Below are 24,774 nucleotides of genomic sequence, written 5' to 3' on the forward strand. Positions count from 1 at the left end.
TGCACTTCTTTTTATATTGGCCATTTGCCGTCTGGATTATATTGATTTGTCTAGACTTTGGCCCAAGCCAAACCTCAGGGATTGTGAGGGGTTCGAGCTGGAATTGGGGAATGCAGATGGATGGAGAATGGAGGATGCTGCAGGTGTGCGTTGCCACAGATGCGAAATAAATTCAAGGAGCTATTGATGTGATCACTTTGCCATGCATAATGTACTGATGGTGGAAGAGCAACCTTAACCAACACTGCGCTACAACACTTATGTATGTAAGTGCATATTTGAGCTAAATAAACCGACTCTGAACATGATTATTGCTTAAAATGAACAAAAAAATCGTCTTCTTGTCGTTTTTTAAACTATTTTCCTACGAATAACAAACACTAATTTATGCATTGACCAACACTAGTACCGGCTAAGATATTCAATTATTTGTTTCATTCTTTCCCCCATGCATTCATTCTCCTCCATTCATTGTGGGCAGCTGAAACAGTTGCAACAAAATGAAGCACACAAGACGTGTCCTCCAACAATGTTGCACCTTCAATTCAATTGCCACAGCAAATAAGGTGCACTAACAACAACAACAACAAACTAAAATTCACGCAAGCCATTAAAAAATAAATGCAAAAAAAAAACACAAACAAAAAAATAACAAAAGCAGGCTGGAGACTTGGAGGCACTTAAAACACCCGGAGAGGAGACCCCATAATGAGTTAATAATTTCTGCGGCAAGCAAGCCGCGACCGGCAGTTGCTCATTAGCTGCACAGCCATACACACACACACGCAGTAGCAGTCGCAGACACAAACACAGACGCAAATACACACATGTAAAATAATTAAACGAAAAAAAAAAGAACCGGAGCAAAAGCCCAAACGCAATTACGCAAAAATTCGAATAAAAATTGCAACAAACAACAAAACGAAACGAAACACAGCCAACAAAATGAAATGAAAATTGAAATGCAAAAGTAATGCATTTTAGGCCATGGAAATATTCCACTTCAATATCCGAAGGAAGAGCAATTTCTCTCGTGATGGCTATACAAATTCTTAATTGCAACAAGGTTGCGCCTGCGCAACAAAAAAAATGAAAAGAAAAAGAAGAGAAGAACAAAGGAAAAATAATCACAGTCAGAATCAGAGAGAAACTTTATGACAGAGCGGAGACCACCTACCACCCGCTGCGTGGTGGGGCCAGGCCGGCAGTGGGGAGTATCGTATTACCCCCTTTACTTATAAATATTTATAATTGCTACAAAATTGCAAGCTCCGCCTGAGATGGGGCATGGGGCACAAAGAAAATCAGAAGTTGAAGGCATGCATGCAAGCCGCTTGTTTTTTAAGTGTTGGTAAATATTCAGAGTCTATTCCTAGTGTTGGTCAACTGGGACTAGGGTAGGAATGTTCCTCAATTTACTAATTAAATCTGCAATTTTATAATTAATACCTGAATAATAAAGATTGGTTGAGGGATAAGCTGCCCGCTGCTGCCCCCAGAGTTAAACAAACATATTCCTCTTTACGATTAAATTCTAGAATTATAGTTCTTGCCACACACTTGATAGATAATGTTTCATAACCGCCGCCACCCTGCTCACACATTTTGAAGTCCCATCTGCAGTTCTCAAAGAGATGGCGCCTCTGTTCCGCCGCTTGGCGCCGGAAGTTACCCCTAGACTTCCTCTCCCACTTCTTCACTGTTCTATTTGTTCTACCCTCTCTCTCGCTCCCACTGTTGCCAATCTCTGACCAAGCACTTAGCTTGGCGTATTTTTTTTTTATTGATTCCACAAATTCTGTCGATTTTTGCAGTTTTTTTATATTCTTTCTGCAGTTTTGTGTGTGGCCCATAAAAATGCATTTCCCATTTTACATATTTGATCAAATTCAGCAAATTTGATCGAAAAGCGCATCCGGTTGATAAACGGGAAGTTCAACAGAAAAAAGCAAAAAGAAAAAGAGTAGGGAAATGCATTTTTCGATGGAAATGCGCTTCTGGGGAAATGGAATTGAGAATCGAAAGACTTTCTAGGTGCCACAATTCCTAAACCTTCCTTTAGTTAGACTAACTAAGAGAGTCATTTAAGAAATTAATCAAATTATGCCACAAGATACACGAAAAAGTTGCTGAAAATAGACTCTGGTAACCATAATCGTATATTTTTATTGAACAAATAAATTAAAAGACACTTGGAGGTGCGGAGCTCCTTCTACTTGGAAGCAAAGAAATTTAACCACAAACAAGACTCTCATATTTTTCTCTAAAAAACGAAACCTAAATAACCCTAAGAACAGGGACTTTAGAGCTTCATATTCTTCATAATTTACTTGTAAATAATACACGGACATTCGAGCTATAGAGGAATGAGAATGTCTATAAGAAATATAGCATCCTGAATCTAGATTCAATTCAAAGAATAAATTTCCACCTGCAAGCAATTTGAACTCTGATATCTTAGAATGTATGAAATAGTCTATACACATTCCTAGGGTCTATTTTCAAAGCCAAAATGAGAGTTTTTATGCTGAAGGTTCCACTGAAACCTACAGGAGCTCTTCCTCTAACTAAACGAATTGTGGCTCACTTTGTTCTTCAACATTAATTTGCACTTTCAAATATATATTTTCTATGTTTCCTTTCAAGTTTTTTGGAATTTCTCTAATGGAAGATTCTTTTGTGCTTCTGTTGAAACTTTTCTTTTTCTCTGCAACATTTGTAAATTCGAAAACACTCACCATAAACGACAAACACCGCAGTTTCAAAACGTTTTTTTAGTATTTGTTCTTCTTGTTGTTGTAGTTGTTGTTGCGGATACAGTTGTTGCTGTTGCTGTTTCTGCTTCTCCTTTTCTTGTTGTGGTTGTTGTTGCTTGTTGCATTGAATCGAAATCTTTGATTTTTTGGTTCTGTGTGAAAATTTTACTTGTCGAAAACAATTAATTTAATTGATTTTGTTTTGTATTTGGTTTTTGTTAATATTTAATGTTCGCACGAAATATGTTTTCACTTGGAAAAAATTGTTGTAGTCGAAAAATATGGGAAAAGTTTGTAGGGAAAACACACACAACCCTTAGAGCATGTCGATAACAGAAAATTATATGAATTTTTCCAGTTCCAGTTCGAGTTGTCGGTTCACAAAATAAATTGAAGGATTTTCGTTTGGTTTTCTTCTGTATTTTTCGTTTCAGAAAAAAATTGTCTAAAAGGTTGTAAGTTTTTCGAAATTTGTAATGGTTGTTTGGTTGTTGTTTGGTTGTTCACACACACACATGAAGAATGCCGCTTTGATGTGTTTCATTTGGTTGTTGATTTTGTTGTTGCTGTGGTGGTTGCTGCTGAAGTTGTTGTTGGTGTTGTTGCTCTGGTTGCTGTTGTTGTTGGTGTAGTTGTTTTTGTTGCATTTTTATAACCAAATTTCTTTGTTTTCGAATAAGATTTTTTGTTACAAAATTTTTCTTTTTTGCGGCTGTTAAATTTTTTTCTTGCTTTTTTTTGTTGTTTTACAATTTTTTATTATTTATTTTTGTTGATAATAATATTTATATAAAACATTTTGGTTGGTTGTTTTATTGTGTTTCGAGTTTATGCCTGGAATAAATACATGGAATATAAGGATTTTTTTTTTTTTTTTTTTTCAAAAATCAGAACTGCCTTGTGACACTTGAAAAAAAATTGCAAAAAAAATGGGGAAGAATCGAAAGACTTTTCTTGCAGGAATTTATTTGCCTACAATCTTTTCAGATTCGATTTTTGTAATAATTTGCAAAGTTTTCGGTAGGCAAATCATTCGTTTGCACTTATTTGTATGCGAATACATAAATTGAAGTCTCTATCTTTAGTTCTACTTTGTAAATACATTTATTTTTAAGCTTGTTTTGGGTATTTTTTTGGATGTATTCTTTTTGGAGTTTGTTTTGTTTGTTAGAGGGGGGAAAAGCACTCACAACACAACGCGCGCGCAACGATGGAACCGAAGAAATGTTGAAACAAAAGACTATCTATGTAATTCGGAAAATGATTTTTGACAATAAAATTGAAATAATATTTCCTGGCGTTTGAGGCTGCGAGGATGGTGCATTCGTCGCTGCTGCTGCTGCGGCTCTGGTATTGTGCCCCGTGTGGCCGTGTGGCGGCGCGCGCTGCAAGTCCAAACAAAAATAAACACGAACGAACGTATGAAAGTATCTGCAAGAACTGCAATCGCATCGCGTGTGAAATCTCTGCGAAAGTCCAAAGCCGACAGAACCAGCATTAGAGCCAGGCAGTGGCAGAGGCGGCAGCAGAGGCAGGAGCAGCAGCAGTGCCAGTGGCAGTGGCAGAGCAGCAGGAACAGCAGCAGCAAAGCAAACAACTAAAGAGAGCGAGACAGAGAGCGAGAAGCGCACCTTCGTCGGTTCATAGCGTAGCCGAGACACGAACGAACGACCATGCAAGTGTCTCTGCGTGTGTCTATGTCTATGGCTGCGTGTCTGTGTGTTTGTGCCTAAGAGCGCCGCACGCGCTTCGGCAAAGAGCGACGCGAGGCGACGCGACGACGACAGCAAAACGCAACAACGCAGCGACTGAGGCAGCGACTGCGAATGCAGCTTGAGTCATCTCTTAACCGCTCTTTCACTCAAAGCTCACAGAGTAATAGAGGGAGACAGGAAGAGCTCAGTGCAGCCCGCTCCAGCTCCTGCTCCCTCTCTATCTTTCGCCCAATGGTCAGTCACTGCGGCGTATGCGTAATATATCCAAAATGTGCAACATATCAAATCGACGAGGGAGGCAAGGTGGCAGGCAGCATGGTACTAATGTCTGCCATATGTTTTGGTTAAAGTTTAGACACGGCCCCCACTGCAGCGGGGAATGTGTGGGGAGGGTAGAAAGAGCCCATCTTGATCTTGAAATGGGAATCAAAGGAATTAGAAATGTATTTTAAGGAGCAAAAGGAATCCAGGACCCATTTAAATATTTCTTCTAGAGCCTATTCCATGAACAAACTTCTGACTCAAAACACAGTATTTAAAACAACAATTAAAACATTTCTATTGCATTTTAAAGCATACAAAAAACAATTACGATGTTTTAGTAAATAATAAAAAAAACAATCAGTGAAATGTAATGATTGCTTCCCCCCCAAAATTGTTTGGAAAATCTTTCATTTAATATTATTCAATGATCACATTACTAATCAAATGAAATAAAATATTTGTGTCTCGATTATTTGTTTTATCTCCAAGCTATTTTACTTTGTTGTTAGCTTTGCTCTAAATATTCCAAAAGATCTATAGAAAACGCATGTGGGAGACACTTCTTTCTCGATCATTTCATTTCCAAAGCTGAAACTGAAGTAACAAATCACTCGACTCTCCACACAGAAGGGGAATTCTTCCAACTGACAAGAAGACACGCAAATTTTCAGAGTTTATTAGAAGAAACTACTGGAACTACCGGAGTCCCATTATTCCGACGGCAAATCCTAATCAGCCAACTCCACTCCACTCCATTCTTCATTCACTCAAATTGTTTCGCTCTTCTGGAGCACAGAAACAGGATTCTTTTGAACACAATTCTAACCCAAATAAGAGTGCCCTACTCATCCTTAAGGATCCGTAAGATATTCCAATAATATTCAATTACCAGAAACTCCTTTTTATTTTAAAGCAATCTTCTAGACTTTTCCAGAGCTTTTTCTAGAGTTTTAATCAGTTTTTTCTGTGTATGTTTTTGGTTGTTTGCACTTTTTGAATATTTTGTAGCCATTCTTTAAATACAATTTTGCAGGCTATTTTTCACGCACACTTTGCCTTTCTTTCGTGTGCTCAAAAATAATATTCTTTACTGAAAAAAAAACTATGAAAAACACGACAAAAAAATATAGTTTGAAGTACTTTTACGCGCCGCGATGTGTTTTATTTTTTAAGGATTTTTGTTTAATTACTTTTTTCTTCTTTTTTTTCAAGTAAAAACTTGCATTCCAATGAGGGAAATTTTTGACAGAACAAAAAAATCCCTGCTTCGCGCCTGGTGAAATTTGTTGATTGGTGAAATTTGTTGTTGTTTTTTGTTGTTGGTTGTTTGGAGTGTGTGCCGAAGGAGTTTGTGTGTGTGTGTGTGTGTTGTAAAAAATTGTTGTCTTGAGATGTTGTTTTGTTGCCGTATTGTCAGCCGTCAGAGAGAGAGATAGAGGATGCTTCTTCCGCGGGCTGCGTACGTGCGCGACAACGTGCGGATCTGTTATGATTCAATACGTTTTCGATACGTTTACGTTGCCGGACCGCAGCGCGCGGCACTATGGCAGTGGCAGTGGCAGTGGCGGCGGCAGCGACGCGGCGATTCATTTTTTGGCCCAGGAGGCGCGACGCCAACAGCGACAGCGCGACAGGCTCACACACACACACCGCATACAACGCAAAGAGAGCCACGCAGAATGCAAAAAAAAAACCTACAAAATACAAAAAGAAGAAGCCGCCAGCCAAACTCCGCTCAAAAGTTGAGTGGAAAAGCTCAAAGCGCACAAACGCATTGATGGCAGCGCAGTCGAGGCGCACGACAACGCTGACTTTGACGGCGACTGCACTGCAATAGGCCTGAGAGAGAGAGAGAGCGGCACAAACATTTTTGGAGAGAAATGGCAATGGCGGGCGGCACTCTTCTGCCAAAAAATCACTCAACCAAAAAATTACATTTTCAAGATCATTTCCGAAAAGGACTTTTTCTTGGGAATTTCCCAAGATTTTTGAGGCAATTTCCAAGGGATTTATGAGCAGCTTTTTGAATGGAAATTTTCAGATCTTTTTTTTTGTAGTATTTTAGAGTATGGTTCTTTGTAGATGAAGGTTAAATTTCTATAAAAGAAATAGAAATTGACTGAAATGGCTGAAAGTGAAACCAAGAATGTCAGCTAATCCACGGGAAACTTAGGAAAATCGCGCACACATGCCCAGGGCAAAAACAATATTTAAACCAATCTGCATTTAAATATTTAGAATTAGATTAGCCGAAAATCCGTTGGAATGAAAGAGCCTGACTTGGAGTCACGTGGCAGCTAGCCCAAAATAATCCACTGAAATGTCCAAGGGTTTTTTTTTACAGGCTATAGAGTTCTCTATTCTTACAAATTGTAATAGACATTTTCTTTTATGCACAAATGCCGCAAAAAATAAAGAAAAATTAGGTACGCTTTTAAATTGTAATTTCACGATTGCAAAAGGGGCAATAACTGAGAGAAACTATGAAGAAAAAGCTCAGAAAAAAATGAACCACCGCGAGAGAGTGAGGAGAGAGTGATCCCCCCACACCTCCTCCCACCATCACAGAACGATCTTTCCAAAGAGAAATTTTCTACAATCATTTTATTTGGCAAACTTTTTTTGCATGAATTTTAGCAACGTGTTTGAGCTGCTTTTTCAACAAATAAAAATGTTGCTTATTTTGGCAATTTCAAAAATATTCCGTTTATATATTTAGAATTTTTTTTTTTTTTAGTTTTTCGTATATTTTTGGGTTATCTATGCAAGTTTTTCGTTTCATTTTAACTTGAAAAAAATGTCACACAAATGTAGAAAATTATTGATAATTTTTGTAATATTTTTTTGGCGCGTTTTTAACGTTTTTTGGGTCTGGGGAGGGGATTTATTTTGCGAATTTTTGGTCGATTCAATTTTAATTTTTGTGTGGGTGAAGGGTGGGCTGGCACTAGGCACTCACAGAGCAGGCGACGACGAGACGAGGAGCAAGCGATACAACCGAATGAATAGACCCACTGACGGACGACTGTGGCGGGCAACAACGACAACAACGGACAGTGCGGTGCGATGGCAGAGACGCTGGCAGAGACGCTCTGGAGAGCGTCAAGGCAGAGAGTCCAGTCAGTGGCAGAGCAGAGGCTGAGACAGTGGCAGAGCCGTCAGCGTCCACTGCGCTCCAAACAAAAGCCAGCCAAAAAACCAAATCAAACACACACACACACACACGGAGGCACAGACACAGAGGCACAGAGCCACAGAGTGAGAATTGGCAAATGCAAAAAAAAAGAATCAAAAGAAGTAAAGAGAGGGAGCAGCAGCAGCAAAAGGTGTGGAGGTTCGCAAGGGGGGGTCAGCACACACACACACCCGGGCAGTCAATCTTGGAGTGAGAGCGAGAGGCAACGAGGGAGTAGTGCAAAAGTTGCATTGGTCAAAGCCAGACAGAGACAGGGAGACCTCACCGAGAGAGGGAGAGAGAGAGAGAGCGAGAGTGAGTGTAGTGTAGTGTCCCAGTGGGAGTGAGAGAGGTAGATCCTCCACAGCCAACACACACTAAAGATGTTGCCAGCAACATGTTGCGACCGCACCAGCAGCACCAAAAAAGCGCCACGCAATGACACACAGACATGCAGAAGCGCACACAAAGAGAGCGAGTGAGTGAGAGAGGAGAGCCCGTTTGCGAATTCTTAAACTGTTTTTGCGAATTCTCTTTTGTTTGCGAATTTTATCAGCGGCGAGCGCTCTCCCACACACCTACATACGCATACCAATACACCTGCGTCGCTTACTCTCTCCCGGCAGCGTGCGCTCTTTTTTAGTTGCCAGCCAGCCCCCCCTTCCATCGCCATCATACACTCAATGAGATCCGCCACTCTCTCTCTCTCTCTGTGTGTTTGTGCGTGTGAAAAAAAGTTTGCAAAAATACAAAAAATGCAAAAAAACGAAGAAACGATTTTGGGGGAGAAGAAGATTTCGCACACATGGAAATAGAAGTAAAACAAAATTATACTCAAATTAAAATAGGCAGAACAAAAAGAGAAGGGGAGAAGATGAACGCATAGGGGGGGGAGCGCAATGCAGAAGAGAAAACTATGAAGGGAGAATTTGTGCTACATTTGCTAATTTGGGATCCATCAAACGTGAGTCTGAATTCAGATCAACTGCAATCTTTAGCTCACTACATTTAGTCAGTTTATTAAGTAAACTTTATTTTGAGTACTTGCAGGGTACAAACGATCGACTATTATTTATTTTACTTTGACACAATTTGTCTGCTTAAGGTTGAAGGGCTAACCAACAGTAAAAGCTCCTTGAACCTGCTACCTCTGACAGCTGCTCGATTTTAAAACTGTTCCTACAGTTTCTGCTCCACTGGACACGGCTTGATCTGCACAAAGCCCGTTTCTAGGCTGCAATGTTAAAGCTATTCATAAAAGCTTCTCTCTTTTCCTGCGCTTTGAGCAACCCTTAGCTGTGTGTCTCATGGTTTGAGCAGCACTGGAGAGCCACCAGCTGATCGGCAGAGAAAAGCTTTTTAACAGCGCATCCCATTCTCGAAAACCCTCAAGCTGGAACCTTTCTCTCCATGTTTGAGAGCCACTGGTGTTTCTTGCCAGTTTGAGAGTCTCTGTGCCTTACAGGGTTTTGTTTGCGAGCCATTGCTGGATCGCGTTTAAGGGCCGCTGTAAATTTCACGATTATTCTATCAAAATGCTGCCCAAACATTGCTCCCCCTACCCTCCTACCAGTCTTATTTTTTAGTTCAGTTCAGTTTAGTTCAGTTTTGTTTTGTTTTTTTGGTTGCTTCACTTTTATCGTGGTTTTTGTTTTTATTTGAAAATTCGTTGTTTGCTCAATAAAATCGAAAATGCGACGACTCTACGCCAACCTCCGCACAGCCGTACCCGCTCCCGTACCCTCCCGTCGCGTTCGCCAAACAGCATGCGGCATGAGGCACTTGGCCCAAAACAAAACGCATTCCGAGGATAAGGGGTAAGGATGTGGCGGTCTAGGACTTTGCCACTGTCTGCACGCAGTCGCCACACACACACACAGTCATAGACTGAGCGAGAGACAGAGAGAGAGAGAGGGAGAGAGAAAAACCCAGACATTGACTCCAAAAAAATAAAAAAAAGGCGACAACAAACAACAACTTCGGTGGCGCCTCCACACGCCGCACCACACACACACACAGACACAGCCTATGGTGCTGCAGCCCCCAATCACAGCACCCCCCTCTCTGACCGAAAAGCGGCCGACAGGACGCAATTTTCCACCCACACACCACACAGGCCCACAACGACCAGCACCCAACCGCACACCCTTTGTTGTCCTACCTTGGTTCGGCTTTCCTTCGTTTCGGCTTCGTCCTCGTCGCCTTCTTCGTCTCCTTCTTGTGCTGCTCGTCTGTCTTCTTCTTGATATTTTTGTGTGTCTGCTTCTTCTTTTTTGTTGGCCTGCGTTGCCAAGGGTTTCGTTTCCTTTGTTCCTTTCAGCCGCCCACCAAGCGTTCTTCCAGCCCCAAGACCACCCACCAGACGAGGCCAAGTCTGTTGCACCCAAAAGCGTGCGACATGAGAGCAAAATAACAGCAAATATAGCTGTAGGAATTACGACAGGAGAGAGTTCCGTTACGGATCAAAAGGATCAGTGATGTAATGAAAATAACAGTAACAGTAACAGTCACAGAGAGCTTAACAGAGGGAGCAGCTGCAGGAGAACTAACAGACACAATGCCAGGAGGATTAACATATAAATTACAGCAGCAAAATATTGCTATACTTAGATCAACTAACCTTTTTACAGCTAACATTTGTTGCAGCCAGCTCATGTTAATGCTGATCCCCATTAACATACGTTTAACATATTTTTAGAAAACTTTTAACAGTAGTTTTTGTGGTAACAGGATCTTTGACAGGATCTTCAAATGCCTCAAAAGCAGAATTAACATCAGCTTGAACAGAGCCTTAACATATTTACTACAGAAGCGATAACAGCAGGATAACAGTCGGTACAATCAGCTTAACAGCTTTGCTGACGCTGCTGTTAACGCTGACGCCGCCTAATGACTAACGGACACTTTCTGCCCACTTGCCGCCTTTCTCACACCCTCTCATGTCCTACAACCTATCGTCACCGCTCTGACGCTTGGTTTTTATATATTCGTTTCAGTTTTTGCGTGCGTCTAACCCTGTGGCCCCCATCACCCACCACCCACCGAAATCCCTTGCCCATCGGCAGGCAACAAAAACAAAAAACAAAAAAGAATGAAGGAAAACAACATTTTTTTTGTTTTTATTTTTGCATTTTTTGTTTTGCTCGTTTTGTTCGTTGCGTTTTGGGTCTAAGGGCAAAAGAGAAAGAGAGCGGCGAGAGCGAGCCACACACTCTCTTGAGATGCACTCGGGAGTTGCTGGCGGGTCAAAGAGAGAGAAAGAGCAGAGTGAATTTGTTTTGTGTGCATGCTGCCGCCTCAACTGATGTTGCTTTCCTTTGGCAACATGCGGCTGGGCAACATTCTGCGGATTGGTTGCCGATAATTGTTGCAAGAATAAATTAAAGGGTTGCACGGCACAAGGTGTGAAACGGGAAGTGGGGAATGGGAATACCTTTCAAACTATTTATGAAATAAATTAATAATTTAAAAATAGTTAAATATTTCCATATTTGATTTAGGTTCAAAGACATTTTAAATATATTGTGGATGTGCGAGTAATCTTATCCTCCTACACCATTATCATAATGGGAACTTATGTACATACATATTGACTTACATATTTCCCTTGCCGATGGTTGTTTCAGCATGATGTGCGCATGCGCGAGAGACTCCCGTGGTTGCAATCCAAAGTTTCCACCAAAAGAAGTATTCCAAATCGAAACCCCATCTCCACACCTGCAGGGAAGTGGTTTGGCTTTATTTAAATTCATTTATAAACTTATTCTACTCACAATTGACGCACATATTTACAGGGTTTGAAGAGCTGTTTGCTCTTGTCGGAAATCCTTTTGGCTGCAGCTGCAATAGATATAAAAATGAAAATTTAATTAATTTAGACGCAAGTGTGTGATCTATCGGAAATCTATCATCCACGCTCCAGCTGAAAGCAGTAATTGCAAAACAGCGGACCTGAGGAGTGCCGTAACATAATAAATCTCCAAGTGCCAACCATTCCCACATATTTAAATGGCACTTTTCATATTTGTAAAAATGTATAGGGTTTCCATTATTATCCGCTATTGTTTTTCCATAGCAAACGACTACGAATGGTCCTCCTCCCATAGTAAAAACATGGCGTAGACAGCAGACATTGCCTACGAGCACGAGGGTGGATTCATTTTCATGGCAGTTCTGTTGTGGCACCTTCTAGGGTGCACATCTAGGAAACCATTTTATTGGGAAATTATTTGCTTATTCCGGACAATGCCTATTAGCCGCGATTACCAGAAAGATTCACGGGAGCCATAAATGTTGACTCCCTGAAACCTTTTAACAACCAACTGACGCAGCTCCTTTGAAAAATACTAATTTTATATTAGATACTCCAAAAAGTACCTTGAAACTCATTGAAATCTCCAGATTATCTAGATTTGGGTGGAGAAGAGCCGTTCTGTATTAATTTTATTTTTTTTTAAGTTGGTTTATTAAATAAACTCAATATATGTACATATGTATGTATGTACATATGTATCTGAACCATCTAAGAAATATCAAAGCTTTGTTGAGGAAAAACAGAAATGGGAAACGACATTGATTCAAAAGTAGAGCAATGTTTGAACTACCTGCATCACATGCGTTCCTGCCTTACCCCACAGTGACACCCGCCCCCCTCTCTCTTCAAATGATCAGCTGTCTTCCGTAGTAAGTAAGTAAAACGAATTCCGTTTAACAGCTGCATCTCAAGAGCAAGTAAAGGTCGCAGCCACCAGCAAACCCCCTCCTCCTTTATTTTTTCTGATGCACCCTCCTACACTATCGCGCAACCCCTACAAACACACACAAACGCACAGTCACGTATCGATATCTGCGTGAACAGGCGGCAGCGCAGTTGCAGCAGCAGCAGCAGCAGCCGCAGCCGCAGCGGAGAGTCAAGTTGTTCGCTCTCACTCTCACTATATCACGTTTATCCCTCTCGCTCACGCTTGGATCCGAGCAATGGGCCTTGTGGGTTGGGTTTACTTTACAGTTGTTGCCCCACAGCCTAAAAACAGATCGTACATATGTATGTATATATGTGTGTGAATGCATATGGCTGCCTCGACTTGTTGTTGCTGTTGCCCTTTTTCAATGTGCACGCGCCGCACGACTTCGCTGTGTGTGTGTTAGTGAAGTGAGATAAAAAGAAACAGCAACAACCACACACACTACACACACACACGCAGCTATTTATCATTCGTATTTGTGCGCGCAGCGGACGCGCCGACGTCGTCGTCGTCGTCGTCGTCGTCGTGCGCTCGCTCGATTGCATTGCAAATAGGCAGCAGCGGTGTGTGGTGCAGGCGAGCACCAGAGCGAGAGGCAAGATAAGCCGCCTGTCTCAATGGCCTGTTGGTATTTTTGTTTTTGTTTTTTTGTATAGTTTTTTGCCGTTTTTCTGCTGCTTCTTGTGCGTCCAATTGGGCATTGCAGGCAAATATGTGCATGTCCGCATGTGAGCGTGATGTGTGTGCTATGCTGATATGAGTATGTGTGTGCGCTTATGACCAGCCTCTTCTCTCCCTGTCACACTGCCCAATACCGGTATGGCATTTAAAACGCATAAATGTTGATTACACAAGATTGACAATTTGTTGGTATTTTTTTTGTTCGTTGGTTTTGTTTCGGTGTTGGTGTCAAATTTTAAATTGACCAAACAGAGGGGACCTTCGTTTTTGTTTGTTTTTTGTGTATCATGCCCGTATGTGCATACATACATATGTTCACATGAACACACACATAACTACGTACATATGTACGTTAGTTCGCGCTCTGGCCCAACGAGCCCGCCAATGTGTCTCTGGTTACTTGACTCTGCCGATAGGAAATATAATGAAAGTGGGTGAAACCGAGGGGAAACAGCTTCCTAGCTCCAAAAACATGTAAGAAATCCTTTAATTGTAGCCCCAATATAGATTTGAGTGCAAGACGGCGATTCGGCTGGGAGAGTTACACATGCATTTGGCCATGTACATACATATGTGTATTGCTGTTTGCAGAACGGAACATTTTGGAGAAAAACTTACCATTGCGAACTTGCATCGGTTTTCCATACGAAATTATAACATAATAGATTAATTAACACTTGATAACACTCTCACTCAAACACTTCATTTAATTTCACTTCAGTTATTTTTCGCGCGCGGTTTTGCAAAAGAGCCGACTGCCAAACGAAAAGCTGCTGTGCACAAAACAGCGTCTTGCATCGTGTCGGAAAGCTGAATGCTATGAATTCGCCGCACATTTGACAGCCGCTTGGCAATAGGGCTGTCAAGATATTCCGTTTGTTTACATGGACAACATATAAAAGTACATAGGAATATTTAATAAAATGCCATAAATAGAAACTATAATTCAAACGCTTTGTGTGAAAAATACAGTTTAACCTTTTTTGTCCATAAATATTGGTAGAAACACCCGATACATTTTCACTTTGCTCCCTACTGGTATGCTGGTAACTCTGCGCCACTGACATTGCCGCTCACACGCATACAACACATGCAAAGATTAGTCACACGCATACGCGCACACAGCAGCAACGTCTACAATTTTTTTTCAAGTGTGTTCGACATTCATAATTTTTTGTGGTGGAGCTAGCTGCCAGAAACAAAAAGAAATATTAACCAAATTGACCAAAAAGGCCGTCTAAATCGACCAAGCTTATTGTTGGCAAGAAAACGTATCTCGAGAACCCTGTGAGTGTGCAACTTTTGTTCAACCCCCGTTCTTTTTTTTTTCTTGTTTCTCTTTCAAATCCCACCATTATAGAGAAAAATCATTGTTTTTCTCTCTAAAACAACGAAATTCAGTGTCAAAGTGCAAAAAAACATAAAGCAGAACGTGGGCAACGTGTTGGAGGTGGCGGCAAGCAGAGTAAACGCGCATTTTACGCAAAAATTTGCTAAATAAAGTTGATTAAAACCGACAGCGGCTTAACAAATCTGCCCAAAGGTGTGTTTGTGTGTTCTCTATGCTGGCGTGAGTGTGTGTGTGTGCGTACAGGTTTTGCATACGAAAAATGGTATTGCGTTGCTTATTTTCGAGGTTGTTTTTGTGCCTAATTAATTTTCAAAAATCTTTATTTTCCTGCAAAATTGCTGCTCTCTTTCTTTGTCTTCTTTTGTTCCTGCATATTTTGTGCGCGTCTCTGCCTCAGGCCATGTGTGCGTGTGTATGTGTGTGTGTGTGTGCGAGAGAGTTGCGTGCGTTCTGCTAGGCGAAAAATATGGTTCATTCTAGTGTTAAAATTCGTATTAGGTGTTTAGCTAAATTGGTAATATTATTGATTTTGTGGCATGCCACTGCGGCACATTTCACCTCAACCGCAGCACCTGCACACCCCCCCACAAAGACCATGCTTGGGTTTCTGTCGCGCGCGCCCGTATGTCGGTGTATGAGTGTGCCCAATATGCGTGTGTCACCCAAAAAGAAATCAATAAATTTTAATACAACAAAGAGCCGCACTCTCCATCCATGCACACACACACACATGGTTCTTAAGTGTTGCAAAAATTGGTTAGATTTTGTACAATTTGGTGCATTTCCTTCTGGAAATTTCCCCGCCCCGCTTCTTGCCCAAACACACGGCCCCCCTCTCCATGACGTGCGAGGCACCCCTCTGCGCACCACTCATGACAACCGGCCATATTCCGCATGCACACAGTGGGGCGTGCGCGCGTTCGCCTGTCGCGTCTTCCGTCTGTCTGTGCCATTGTGCGTCATATGGGCAGTGTGACCGACCGATTACACTGTGCAACAAAAAACAGGTTTATGGCTAAGATTACACTTTTATGGGGCTTTCTTGTAGAAATTGTTAGACCAACATAAAAGCGTATAATTGGCTCAAACGCGCCAAGTCTGACAGTTATCGGGTTTTAGTGGTAACCTCCTATCGAACACCAACGATCAAGTAGATCTGGAACCTGTTAAAAAAAGATGCCCTTGGATTAAGTGTTGTAATAAGTAATAAATTATAATAAAAACTGTAAAAGTACACTGTAAAAACACAATCACTAGAGTGTAATCTTTGTGGGGCATGCAAAATTCTATCAACTTTTGCAGCACAGCAAAAGTTTCAACTTGCTTGGAGGAAAGTGAAAGCTGGAAAGCCCTCTGCCACCACCACCATTACCACCCATAAACCCACACAACACACAAACAAGCCACCAGCCACCACCAACAAGCTGCGTCCTTGAACATATTTTCATTGCAGCAACAAGAAAATGTATTTGTATTCACGTATCTCAAACAATTTTCGTCTCTACTTTTGATTGTACCTTTTGCAGAACACACACACAGAGGAGCACATCTTTAAGGAAGGTGAGTATCAGAGACGCAGCCTAGCAGAAGGAAGCCACCTAGAAGAAGCTGGAAAAAGTTGAAGGAAAGCAGAAGAGAAAATGTCGAGTCTGCCACGCCGTATAATCAAGGAGACACAGCGCCTGATGCAGGAGCCGGTGCCTGGGATTAATGCCATTCCCGATGAGAACAATGCTCGCTATTTCCATGTGATCGTCACCGGACCCAATGACTCTCCCTTCGAGGGTGGCGTCTTCAAGCTGGAACTCTTTCTGCCCGAGGACTATCCGATGTCGGCACCAAAGGTGCGCTTCATAACGAAAATCTATCATCCCAATATCGATCGCTTGGGTCGCATCTGCTTGGATGTGCTCAAGGACAAGTGGAGTCCAGCGCTGCAGATTCGCACGATCCTGTTGTCGATTCAGGCTCTGCTCAGTGCACCCAATCCCGATGATCCCCTGGCGAACGATGTGGCCGAACTCTGGAAGGTCAATGAGGCGGAGGCCATACGCAATGCCCGCGAGTGGACCCAGAAGTATGCTGTCGAAGACTGAATCCATGTCATCGCCGGCGCCTTATCATAGCCTTGAACGAAGGAGGACGAACTGGAAACACGAGATGACACAGAATGGAAGGATGATCTTTGCGATGGGTGCGTGACAGGGACAGCGACTGGAGTTGTAGGGCGGGTGGGGAAACACAATGCATAAGCATATATTAAAACTCTAAAGAAACACACGAAAGAAACCATAAAAAATAAGAAATGAATGCGTTATAAATAATATTTTTTTTTTCTGTCTCGGGCGGGATAACTCATTTATTGTTTCCTCCTCTAAACTTAAGCGATCAAGATCCGGGGCATGATCAGTACGAATGATGGATGAACAGAAGGTGTTACGTAGAACATGGCAAATATCGAAGAGAACTCAGTAAGCTGTAGAAGGTGGACATACAGACAGAGAGGGAGAGAGAGAAAGAGAAAGAGTGGGAACTATTCGTTATAAAATTATATACCACACAATACATGTATCCGAAATACCCATTGATTTCAATTTGATTTGATTTCAATCAATTCTTATGGGGTCCGTTGGGGGGTTCGGGGCTTTCAAAGCGCCCCTCCCGGCATCTAAATATATGCATATATATCGCTATACATATGTTTGTATTTGTATAGTAATCGCAACTGAATAAACACACACAACATTAACCCTTAGAGACGAGCGTAAATCGGAGCTTTCGATGGCGGGGGCAACGTCAACGTGTGCCAGAAATGGAAAGTTGTTTTTTTTTATTTTTGTTTTCATCGATTATTCTGTGGATATATCGATCCGAATGTTTCTTTGAGCATCGATTTGACAGCTTAACTTGATCAAGTTTTCAATTTTAGTTTTAATTTATGAGGTCTGAGTGCAGGCGTTAAATTATTTTGAACTTTTTTTATGATGAAATTAGATTGAAAAAAAAAAACATTTATGTGTTAAGCTTCAATTTTTTTAATTTTTAACAGTTCCTTTGACCAAATTTACTTAATTTTAATTTCGTTCCATTTCGATCAATTATGGTTTGACCCTTGAGCTTTGCCTGGGTTGTGTCTGAGTCCCCTTTGATAAGCAGATGATTTTACTTGAACACTTTTTTAACCAAACAAGAAGCCTTAAAGCTATTAGTAATTTTTGAAAAAAAAACCAACAACAAAATCACAAAAAAATCGATAAAAATTCATAAATAAATACATACAATATATATTTATACAAAAAAAAGAAAAGATAAACAAAAAACTAACGTAGTGGCTTGAATTTGTGAACGTTTCAAGAGCAGTTCTCAATGAAAAAATTATGTACAGTAATTAATACATTTTTTCCACCAAACAAAATATAAACAAAAACAAAAGCATACAAAAATTACGAATAAATAGAACGCAAACACAAATCAAACCCATGAGGAAATCGCAAAAGCAAAATGTTTTTTTTTTCGGATTTGAAGAAATAATTTTTTTTTTTTTTTTTTTTTCTAAGACAAATAAGAAATAAACACAAAAATGAAAAACGAAAAAATTAATAAAAAATTAAAAAAAAAAAATGAATATGTAAACTTAAAATTTGATTTTCAGGGGTTATGGCTTCAGGTTGCCGCCTCAGTGGATCTTTGTTGCAGATGGACGGTCATCAATGGCTTTTCGTCTTTATTTAGTTGCTTCTTGATAAATCCTGTTCTGGCGTTCGATTGATTCACTTGCTCCACTGCACCACTTGGACGGACATGTTATTATTTATGTTGGTGAAATTACTCTGCTCTTCAAGGTCCTTGATTCTGGATTTAGATGTCTGCATCCTTTTCTTTATGTAAATATTTTTCTTGCTGATTGGGGAAGCCTTTCCTCAAGTTAGCCAAGTGGCAGAGACTGTTCATATGTATATCTGAGGATACATACATCGGCGTCTTGGCAACCTTAGATCAATTACGAGTAGGTATCTACTCTTTTTTTAGAAGTAATAAACTCTATCATTAACTCTATTTAGACTTTCGAAAATAATCAAAAATTGTCTACAAAATGTTTCCAATTAACAAACCTTTTGTTGGTTCGCTCTCAAATATTTGCAAAAAAAATGTGACAAAATTCTGGAAAATTGTTTTTGCCCTGCCCTCTTCAATCATTTGGGTCCCTTCGATATGTGGGTGGATATGCGGCTTTTGGGATGTGCATAACCCTTGCCCGGTGGTCCATGTCCATGTCCACGCTTACACCACGGCGCTGTGCAGCTCTCAGGGGGGGTGATGTAAAAAAATGTGTGTCCTCTTTTTTGCGAATCCTTTTTTTTTTGTCTATGCATGTGTGTATTGGCCACACCCCCCAAAAACTGAAACCGAAACCTTTGTCCCGCCTCTGATTGGATGCTTGCACTGTCCATATGTGTATATGGGATATATACGTACAAATGTATATACTCAGATTCTGGTAGATTGAGGCCCCTGGACACATAGGACATGGGGCACAGGACGTAGGACTCTGGGCAGTCAAATGTCGAACCTAAAAGAATATTTTTTGCATGCTTTGTGTTCTTAGTTTATTATTTTTTTTTGTTGCTATTTTCCTTTCTCTTCCACTGCTGTGTCTGTGTCGATTTTGTTTTTCCGGAAAATGTGAGTGGGTGCATTGGCAGGCACATGCTAAAACGCATATGCAAAGTGCGATGTGTGTTGGGGGGTTATTTTTTATCGGCAGACAAAGGCGAGGCCGTGTGACGGTCGGGTTGGGTGTTGGTGCAGGCCCTGTCGGGTGCTCGGGGCTTGGCCACGGCCATAACTATGGCTATTAATCGTTACAATTCCTCCACTCTTAGCCTCCCCCCGAAACCAACTATCAACTGTGTGCGTGCGTGTGTGTGTGTCTCTTTTACACTGCTTGTTTCTACCTTTCCATTTACTGGCCAACTCTCATTTTGCCTTTTACCTGAGCCTTTTGCATGCGCTTTTTGTGTGTGTGTGCTACAGAGCGAATTTCTAGTTTATTTTTTAGCATGGAATATACCCGGATAAATGGTCGCCTAGACACCTGATTCCTCTACAGTCAGACAGCCATAGAAGGATGAGTATTGGCAGATCTCTCGCTCTCTCTCTCTCTACAAAGGTAAAGTAACGGCTTGGATGTTCCTACATAGAATATTTGAAGGTTCCAGATATCCATAGCAGCAGAAATAGAAATAATTTGAATATCAGAAAATATATGAATAAAGGAAAAACTTTAACGTATTACAAAATAATAATTACAAGAAATGTGTCCAAAAATTAATTAAAATTACTCAAAATAAAGAAACGAATTAAGAACAATTTGGTTCAATTAGAAATAATAAAATATTTTTCTAAGCACCAATTGGATTATTTTTACAGCCAGAACTAATAAAGCAATTATTTTGGCTCTTTTAACACCTGGCTTACTAGAGCAATGAGCTTTTGAGTGTATCCTATATGCGTTTTTTCTATGTGGCGACATATCCTTGAACAAATTTATATACTCCCTTTTGGGGTATTTTGTGGAACTTTAGGAACTAATTTAAGATATTTAAATAGCTGGAACTTCGAGTCCTTATTTGTTGTTTGTCTATTCATATTACTTGACGGCTATCTCAGGTACAGTCCACACCAAAAGGCCTTAAATTTACATCTGGCTCACTGCCGAAATCGCCATTTTGTGTGTGTGTTTCATGGCTAATCGAAATGGGCTCCAAAAAAGAGAAGAAATGCACAGCCACGCAGGGTCCAGATGGGGGGAGAGCAAAACAAGTACGTAATGTAATGCAATGTCCGGAAGTACAGTCAACACCCAAAAAGGAAAAAGCCCCAACACACACACACACACACAGAGGGAGACAGCGCAGTTTGCCGAGTAAGAGTAAAAGAGAGGCAGAAGCAGCCTAGAGACATGTCCATTCGGGCTATGTGTGTGCTTTTTTTTGTTGTTTATTTTTTTTGAGTTGGTTTCTGTGGCGGGTTGGGAGCTCTCTGGGCTCTGGGCTGGATGCCACTCGCATCGCATTCAGCAAAACATCATCAAAATTGTAAAAATAAACAAAAGCCAACATGCATAAAACCAATTTCCATTAGGGCCCCATCTACCAATGCACCCCGAACCCCGAACCCCCACCACCCACACACACACACACATACACATACCAATGCACACATGACGCACACGCACATGCAACTCCAGCGCTCTCGCTTGCTCCCACGCTGCTGTCCTGTGTGCTCTGGTGCTCTGATGCTCTGCTGTCCTGTCCATTGCAGCATTGAACAAAGTTTTGTCGGTGGCAGGGACTGGGGGTGTGTGTGTGTGTGTGTGCTGGACCCTGGTCTGCCTATCGCTACCAAAAAATCCTCCAAAATAGCGAGAAATCGGAGCAGAGAGATAGAGATAGAGAGACAGAGCCAAGCCAAAGGACGAGGGCCGCACAGTGAGCTGTATCCTTAATTGATATCGCACACCAGAGTCCGAGTACGAGTCAAGGAATGCCCAAAATCCCCCAACCCCCAAGAACCACCAAAAAAAAAAATAGAAAGAAGAAAACTAAAAAGCAGGCTCGGACAGGATGAGTCCTGGGCTCTGTCTCTCTCTCGCTTTCTGTCGCTCGCTTCGCTGTCTCTATTTGTTAAGGTTGGGTTTTGCGGGGGAGTTTTTGATGTGGAGTTTGGGTGGGCTTAGGTTTTACACACACGCATGCATCAGAGGGGCAGGGGGGGGGAGTGGTTTTTGGTGGCAGGGTGTGGGGAAAACGCAACGAGGATACTGCATGCGATAGGTCGGAAATTTCTGCTTCGCTCGCAATCAACTCTAGCTCCTTCGTCCTTTGTCCGTCTCTCTCTCTCAGTCTCTCTCTCTCTCTCTCTCTCAGTCTCTCTCCACATAGAGTGGCGCACCTGCAGCACAAATGTGCACAAAGTGGTGGCGGGGAGAGGGCTGTGTGTGGGTGGTTTGAGGGTTTCCTATATGTGTGTGTGTGTGTGTGCAGGACGCAGTAAAATGGCGGCTTCCCAGCCGGGCCTTTGGGCTTGGCCGCCTCCTCTGTCGGTGTCGGTTTCGGTGTTTGTGTGTGGCCATTGGGTGTCCTGCGTGTCCCTCGTCTCTAACCTCCAACCCCCACCATGTGTGTGTGTGTGTGTGTGTGTGTGTGTGTGCTCTGCACTGCGTTTCATTCTTCCTCGTCTATTACTACATTCTCCTCTGCTGTCATTCCCCTCGCCCATTTTTGGTGTTTTGTTTTGACTCGCTTTTGGATAGGCGCTACACACACTCACACACACACACCAGCCCACACCGTACTCAGATCCAAGCCTCGAAATGCGAAGTAAAATGAAGTTCATGCAACTTGGGTCTTGGGATGTGTAGATCCTTCTCTCTGTCTGTCCGTTTCTTTGAGTGGGGTGCCACACATGCAACGCACAGGACAACGCCGTTTCATACTGATAGTTAGGACAGTGCGTACAATTAGTATATGTATACAGTAAATACTCATGCAGATTTGTTTGTTTTGCCCCTATGTATTTTTTGTTTTGGTAAACCAAATTTTGAATTTATTCCGCAACTTTATTCGCTCGGGAAATATTTATTTAGAGAATAGAGAAATTATTGTTACGCCTTGAATTAAATAGTTCGTATTATTAAGCTAAGATCAATTGATCAATGCGGCAACGTAGCTGCGATCAAGATCCGATCATCCCTGCGACGATTTAATTAAACAAAAAAAGTTAAGATCAATACAATTGATTTAAAAGTGAATAATATTTAAAAGAAAATTTACTTCAGACTAATATTAAATATTTGAATATTTTAAATAAGTTTTCCATATTTATTCTGGCACTTAATTTAATTTAATTTTTCCTTTCTTAAATCTATTTGACAATTTTACTGGTAGCTATATTTTAGTTAAAGGAAATTATTTTTAGTTTCACTTTATTTTCATTTAAAAATAGAATATTTTATTTAATATTTAACATTTGGGGAGTTACGCTCTGAGCGTTACACTGCTGAAACGCACTGTGATTGGGGCACACGTGTTTTTATAGTTATATCCATATGTTTATATGTCTTTAAATACATATTTTTGTATGTACATATATATCCATTGGCTGGACTCTTACACTCCTTCACTCTGCATCTACCCATTTATCCAACTCGTCATGGCGCTGCCCTGCCCTGCACTCCGAGATTCATATGTGATGTGCGTGGCCTATGGAAAGCTTGCCGGGAATTAAGTTAACAAAACACACATCACTCTCCTATTGGGCTTATATCTACTCGCACTTTAATTGTAGGATATTTGATACATTTCTTTTTTGTTGGTTAACTTTCGTTGGGTCTTTACACAGAGTTTTAGATTCCCAGATGGCATTTATTTAATTTAATTTTGAATAATTAATTATGTCTAGGATTTACCTACTCAAGGTTGAAAGTTAAAGTGTTTGAAAACTGATTTTCCAAATGATTTTCCAAATGAATTTTTGTTTGTTGATTTTTTTGGAAAGGTTTAGCTGATTATTTGTAACACGGCCAAAAGGTTTAAAAAAAATATTTGTTTGCCCATTTTTTTATATTTTTTTTTATATTATATAATATAAAATATAAATTTTTTTGTATTCCTTGTTGGCAGTGGCATGCGGTCGTCCATTGACTTTGACGATGACGAGAAGAGGTCCAAGAAGTGGACGAAAAGGAAGACCGCCTACGAAACACGCCTATTGTAGCCAACTGTGACCCCCGTCCTACACACACACACGCACACACACACAGAGAAAGCCATGCACTCAGACGGCGGGTGGTGTGTTGGTTGGAGGGGGGAGAACATTCGAATGTTGCCCTCAAATGTGGCCCTGGCAACCCTTTGTCCATGGGTGTATGTGGCATATATGTATTGTGTGTGTGTGTGTGTGTGTAGTTATGGCGGTTTTGGTCCTAGTCCTAGTCCCTGTCCTGGGCTCCGGCCGGACCAAACTTAACCGAGAACGTCGCTTTGGGCGCATTTCGCTTAACGTTTTTCAAGCAGAAAATCGATAAGTGCGCACGTACACATGAATATATATATATGTATATACGTACAACATATGTACACTATCCCCCCCCTCTATCGCAAACCCACTATGTGTATGTACTCATATGTATGCACAGTGCACATGGCAGGGGCACAACATCATGCGTCCGTAGGCCAAAGAGATGGTTTTTGCTTTTTGAAAAACAGCTGTAGCTGGAGTAACAGCAAAAACAGAGAAATAGAGAACCGAGAAAGGAGAACAGTTGGGGCTTAGACGGAGGAGGGGGAGCTAGATGGGGAGAGGAGAGGAGAGAGTGTGTGCTGCAGCAAAAAGGGAGTTCGAGTGGCTGCTGTGAAGTTGTTGGAGGACTCTGGAAATCCCTACGTGCGCTTTGCAGTTTCATCAATTATTTATTTCGGTTTTGAACACACAGCGAAAGAGTCAGAGAGACAGAGAGAGAGAGAGAGAGAGAGAGAGATGGAGAGAGAGTGCTAACCATGGACCTTGTGGACCTTCTTTCTATATTGCTTTTGCCAAATACATCCACAACATTTTGCTATATTGTTTACTTGACTGTTTGCCATCACATATTCAAAGATCAATTGAAGTGGAATACGATACATATGTACATACCACCTGGTGATTCATAATTGATATGAACAATTTTTGTACCTGTGAAATATTTACCATGGCAATTGATTGATGCTCCAAGTTCTTTCAGCATTTATTTTTGTTTTTTTTTTCTTGCACTCTTTTGTACTTTAGGGCTTGGGAAAGTGCGAAGCTTCTTCCAGTGCGCGGCAGCGTCAGGGCAGTAGCCAGTCGGCTACAATTAAAATTAATTACAAACTATCTAATTACATGGTAATATGCTAATCAGCCTCGCCTTTGCCACGCACTTGGCAACCGAGTTCTGCTGTTCCTCTGGTCTCTGGCTTGGCCTTCTCTCTGCCATTTCCCCGTCCCTACTCTCTCACTCTCTCTCTCTCTCTCTCTCACTAACTATCTCTACACGAATGCAGTT

The 24,774-nt window shown here is 41.3% G+C and overlaps 1 protein-coding gene across 2 annotated transcripts; it reads left to right on the forward strand.

Annotated features, from left to right (window-relative positions):
• Positions 1-14,442: 14,442 nt before the first annotated feature.
• LOC117890053 (ubiquitin-conjugating enzyme E2 N) lies at positions 14,443-18,094 on the forward strand. Of its 2 annotated transcripts, XM_034794697.1 has the most exons (3): positions 14,443-14,623; positions 16,214-16,812; positions 17,477-18,094. In XM_034794697.1, the coding sequence occupies exon 2, from the start codon at positions 16,328-16,330 to the stop codon at positions 16,781-16,783; it is 456 nt and encodes a 151-aa protein (XP_034650588.1). In that variant the 5' UTR covers positions 14,443-14,623; positions 16,214-16,327; the 3' UTR covers positions 16,784-16,812; positions 17,477-18,094. The 2 variants fall into 2 exon arrangements, with proteins under 2 accessions (XP_034650588.1, XP_034650579.1); XM_034794688.1 differs by lacking the exon at positions 17,477-18,094 and having other exon boundaries at positions 14,445-14,879; positions 16,214-16,963.
• Positions 18,095-24,774: the final 6,680 nt, after the last annotated feature.

Source organism: Drosophila subobscura, chromosome A (assembly GCF_008121235.1).
Source record: "Drosophila subobscura isolate 14011-0131.10 chromosome A, UCBerk_Dsub_1.0, whole genome shotgun sequence".
NCBI classification, from domain to species: Eukaryota; Metazoa; Arthropoda; class Insecta; order Diptera; family Drosophilidae; genus Drosophila; species Drosophila subobscura.